General features: G+C 40.7%; 1 protein-coding gene across 10 annotated transcripts in view; it reads left to right on the top strand.

The window, feature by feature from the left end:
• Positions 1–4,028, top strand: part of map4k4 (mitogen-activated protein kinase kinase kinase kinase 4) — a 50,632-nt gene extending 46,604 nt beyond the window's left edge. For all 10 annotated transcript variants that reach the window (XM_058393339.1, XM_058393337.1, XM_058393340.1 and 7 more), the window contains 4 exons: positions 220–369; positions 493–652; positions 832–971; positions 1,283–4,028. In XM_058393339.1, the coding sequence (XP_058249322.1) occupies positions 220–369; positions 493–652; positions 832–971; positions 1,283–1,366 (534 nt within the window). In that variant the 3' untranslated portion in view covers positions 1,367–4,028. The remainder of the gene's footprint in view (positions 1–219; positions 370–492; positions 653–831; positions 972–1,282) is intronic.
• Positions 4,029–5,140: the final 1,112 nt, after the last annotated feature.

Genomic DNA, 5,140 nt, shown 5'->3' with positions numbered 1-5,140 from the left:
TTAAATACAAAAATCGAGGATTTTTGTTATCTTTTATTAGGATGGAGAAATGTGCTCATCTAGCAGCACTAAGAGGTTTTCTGTATCTCAGGAGTCTCTTCCATACTATTTAAAATAGGACTAATTACATTTTAATGAAATAGCTTTTCATTATTACTGGTTCATTTACTTAAATTACTTTTCTTACTTGTAGTTATAATGACAACCCTTTTATCTCAGTCATTTGGTGATCTGGTACACAAGCCCCTGCTGGTGGACCTGACCGTAGAGGAAGGTCAGAGGTTGAAGGTCATCTACGGGTCCTGCTCGGGGTTCCATGCTGTGGACGTGGACTCAGGAGCCGTGTATGACATCTACCTGCCCACTCATGTAAGTGCTAGAGCAATACCAATAAGGATTAAGTGTTTGATTAGTGTCTTTTTTTTTTTCTTTGTTTAGACATACTCATTCATTATACATTCTGACTCTCTGTCTCTCTCGCCTGGGGTTTAGATCCAGACCAGTATTCAGTCGCATGCCATAATCATTCTGCCGAACACCGACGGCATCGAGCTGCTCGTGTGCTACGAGGACGAGGGCGTGTACGTCAACACCTATGGCCGCATCACGAAAGACGTGGTGTTACAGTGGGGGGAGATGCCTACCTCTGTGGGTATGTGACACACACACATTTGGACTTGGAACAAATGGATTGTTATGATATGGTCTTTTTTATTCATTAAACTGATTAAGTGTGATTAAAAAGTTGATATAGAGTAAAAACCTGGAACGATAGAAGTAAAAGTGTTTTCTTTTGTTTTCATTTTCTTTTGTTCCGTCTTTGTATTTCAGCATACATTCGCTCCAACCAGATCATGGGCTGGGGAGAGAAGGCCATTGAGATACGCTCTGTAGAAACCGGCCACCTGGATGGAGTGTTCATGCATAAGAGAGCTCAGAGGCTGAAGTTCCTTTGTGAACGCAATGACAAGGTGAGAATTCGAACACATTCACTCTCTCTCTCACACTCATTTACTCTCTCTCTCTCAAACACACACACATTCTCTCTCTCTCTGTCTCACACACACTCATTTACTCTCTGTCTCTCACTCATTTACTCTCTCTTTCTTTTCAAACACATTCTCTCCCTCTCTTTCTCTCTCATTTACTCTCTCTCTCACACTCATACTCTCTCTCTCAAACACACACACGTTCTCTCTCTCTCTGCCTCCATCTCATAATGAAGTATTTGTAGAACATCTTGTGATAAATATGCACTTAATCATCGTTTATTTATTCCCAGGTATTCTTTGCCTCAGTGCGTTCTGGAGGATCAAGCCAAGTCTACTTCATGACCCTAGGACGCACATCCTTACTCAGCTGGTAAACACTCCCACTCCACCTGGAATGACGAATCCTTTTCACATGACGACAGCGTCGGGAAAACCTCCAACCACCAACCAAGATCCTCAGTGTGATGAGCAGAAACCACATCAAGTTAAACGACTCGCCTGCTGTCGGAAACCAGACTGAGAAGCTGTATAGAAATTTCACTTTAGATGGGGGGAAAAAAAAAAAAAATCAAGCGTGTATACGAGAGAAGGTCTTGGGCAAGAGTCTTGATCTTACAGTATTATTGCTAGCCTGTGTAAATGTTTTCTTTCTGTAGAAATCCCAGATTGACCAAGCGCTAGAGTGTGGGCGGACGCCAGAAATCTGCTAGGGAATACGTGAGAGTTTCAGGACGGAAGGTATACGTGTGTGTTTGTGTGTGTGTGTGTGTGTGTGTGCGTGTGGTTTAAGTAGGTCCCGGGAAAGTGAAGTGTATTTACATTATGGACAAGTATGTGTGTGATGCGTCTAGGATGGAGATGGACCATGAAAGAGTATTTTAATGCTATTATTATTAGTACCATTATTATTATTATTATTATTATTATTGTTATTCACTAAGTATGTGGATTCTCGTAATCTTTTACCTGTGATTTTAAGGCTCGCACGTTCTCACTGTTCCCAGTTTTATATTTATATATATATATATATATATATATATATATATATATATATATATATATATATATATAATTTCACTGAAGCCTAAGATGCCACTGTAATATTTATAAAAGGCCGAGAGAGCAAAAAGCATGGACTTTCGCATTTGAATTAGCGTGGCCCCGCCCTTTCCCTCTCACCTGGCAGGTGAACCTTGGATCTCTGGCTCTTTCTGGCCTCTAGTTAGAATTTAATTGGCTGTGTCTGAAATAATGTACCTGCTGTGAATACGTGATACGAAATCAAAAGGAAGTAGAGAGGTGGCACCTCAGCGGTTTGTGTTGGGTAAACGAAACTTTCTTGTGATGCGGAACACCTCCGACGCTGTAAGGGTTCTACTCTTTGATAAGTAGGATGACATTTCCTACCCCCCCTCCCCTCCCCAGTGCCCAAACGTTTGGTTTTTTTTTAGGATTTTTCCAGATATATCCGATGCACTAAGTGGGAATGTAGTGTGAAAATACTGTTCTTGTGCTTAAAGTTGAAAGGCATGACTCCACGCTGTTTTAGTTTCTTCTTTTTCACCGTGTTTAACAGAGTAACAATAACAAACTGAGCCTGTCTGAGTCTATTGTGCGTGACTTTGGAGTTGTTCGCCGTCGTACGCGGTCCATTACGTTGGCCATCGTCTCTTCACGACATCGAGCGTGTTCCGTTTCTATTCAATCTAAACTGTAAGGGTTTTCTTTTAAACTTTACCTCCTCAGTGTTACACGCAATCAGCATGATCTGTAGGATTTTCTCCGCCTGCGCCATGAGTTCCTGGCAGATGACCTGCCGCTTGTTGATATCAAATGTGTTCCTTTAGAGCATTAAACACACACACACACACACAGATTTGTTTTCCTGCAGGTATCTCGGCTGTAGGGCTCTGTGTTTATGTGACTCTGAGGAGAGTAATAGTTCAGTATCTCTCAATACACACACACACACATTCATTCATTGCTCTTTTCTCTGTAGGCCTCTTTCATGTCAGCCTTTTTTACATGTAAGGCTTTATATTTTGTCAGTTCTTAAAAACACTGTCTTTACACAACACAGCTGCTGTCCGTGTGTGTGACAAACACTAGTGTCTCGTCTCTACAGCGCTCTTCCTTAACTGACCTTCAGCTTCAGAGAGACACATGAGTTCAGCAGATCTTGCAGCTAGATGTGTGTGTGTGTGTGTGCGCTCATGCAGTTTACTGAAGGTGAGCACTGTGGGTTTTCCTTGGGTCCATCATCACAACCATTTTTTCATATTTACCTCGTCTTTTCCCTCCAGTTTTACATTTACACACACACACACACACACACACCATTAACCACCATATGTTTCGTTAGGTGCTTTTATTTAATCGTTTGTATAATTTTATTTAATGCTAATAAGTATTAATTATTGTTGAAGTTGTTTGGATTTCCTTTCAGCGACATGGCCGAACATTACCGCTTGTGTTGTTTGCGTAAGAAAATAAAATCAATTGTGCTGTAATGACAAAATGGAGATACTTTAAGAACTGATGTTAAGGAACCACTACATGAAATGCAAACATTACCTGTTCTTGTTTTCTGTTTTTAAAGAGCTTCGAGTGCTCCACTTCGAGATATAGTTCAGCAGGTTAACTCTAGAGATTCTCTTTCACTTTCTTTTCAGCCGCTCAGCGATCCTAGTGCAGTCGTAATGTAGTGCTCACTTAATATAATCTTCACCTGTTGAGGAAAATGTTTACAGAGGCAAACATTGAGCTACACTAATGTTCATTTTATTTATGTTTTCTCTTACAGAACTCTTAGCTTTTTTTTTTTGTATTGACTTTTTTTTGTCAGTATTTCTCTTCTCAGTTGTGTAAGGCTAATAACTCAGACAGATATGAATAACGCCGTCCCGGCTGATCTGGACGTCTGTGTTTCAGTCGTGGCACTGTATTGTTCGTCCTCTCTGTGTGTGGCAGGAAGTCCTGTATTTTCCTGATGGTCCTTTGTTTTTTCTTTGAAAATAAACTCCTAAGGTAATTTAAGGAAGCTTCTGTGTTCTGTTTTTTTCACGATGCTTAATGCTCTAGTCATTTTGAGGCCGATACGCCGAGTGTTTGGACATTTTCCTGTCCCGTCCTCGGCTTTCTCTTTATTTTTTGACGTCACTTCCTCCTATGTTGTCATGGCCTTTTTTAAAGCACTGCACTTCGAAGAACCTCTGAAATCAGAAAATCTTATTTTCTAATAAATAATTTAAAACTTAGATAAATCAATTTTTTTAAAAGCTGTACATTTTTTAGAAATCCCTGTAAGATGTTGAAAGTGACCAGAAAACCCAGAATTCACCTGATCGTGGCTGTTTTTCTGTTCCTCTGCGTGCTCCCAGTTAACATCTCTCCTGATTTCTGTCAGTAGTGACACATTTTTTTTTTTTGCATTCGGGAAATATCATTTGTCAGAATAAAACCAGTTGTTGGCGGTGGAGTATCTCTCAGACCTGCATCTTTAAAATCTCATTGATTTCTCGCCCAGGTTGAGTAAAGCTTGGACCATGTGGGCTAAGCTTCCGCTTTCCACACACATCAGAGAGTCTTAGGCCTATTATCCTGTCTCTGGTTCACTGGTTCTTCTTCATTGGATCACTTTTGGTAGGTGCTGACCCCTGTATATCAGGAACATACAGTACCTGCTGTTTTGGAGATGCTCTGATCCACACAATCTAAACATCACATCATCGTCAAAACTTCACAATCTGGCTTTTGTCACTCTGATTCCTACACTAACTTCCAACACATCAGCTTCAACAACCAACTGTTCACTTGATGCTTAATATATTCCCCTAGTAAGTAATGTGTGTGTGTGTGTTACACACAGATCAGGCATAACATTATGACCAGTGAGAGGTGCCGTGAATAACACTGAGTATCTCCTCATCATGGCACCTGTTAGTGGGTGGGATATATTAGGCAGCAAGTGAACATTTTGTCCTCAAAGTTGATGTTAGAAGCAGGAAAAATGGACAAGTGTAAGGATTTGAGCGAGTTTGATGAAGGGCCAAATTGTGATGGCTAGACCACTGGATCAGAGCATCTCCAAAACTGCAGCTCTTGTGGGGTGTTCCTGATCGCTCAGTGTCTATCAAAAGTGGTCCAAG

Source organism: Hemibagrus wyckioides, linkage group LG06 (genome assembly GCF_019097595.1).
Source record: "Hemibagrus wyckioides isolate EC202008001 linkage group LG06, SWU_Hwy_1.0, whole genome shotgun sequence".
Classification (NCBI taxonomy): domain Eukaryota; kingdom Metazoa; phylum Chordata; class Actinopteri; order Siluriformes; family Bagridae; genus Hemibagrus; species Hemibagrus wyckioides.
The sequence above is the reverse complement of the archived record's forward strand: the minus strand, read 5'-3'. Positions and strand labels throughout refer to the sequence as shown.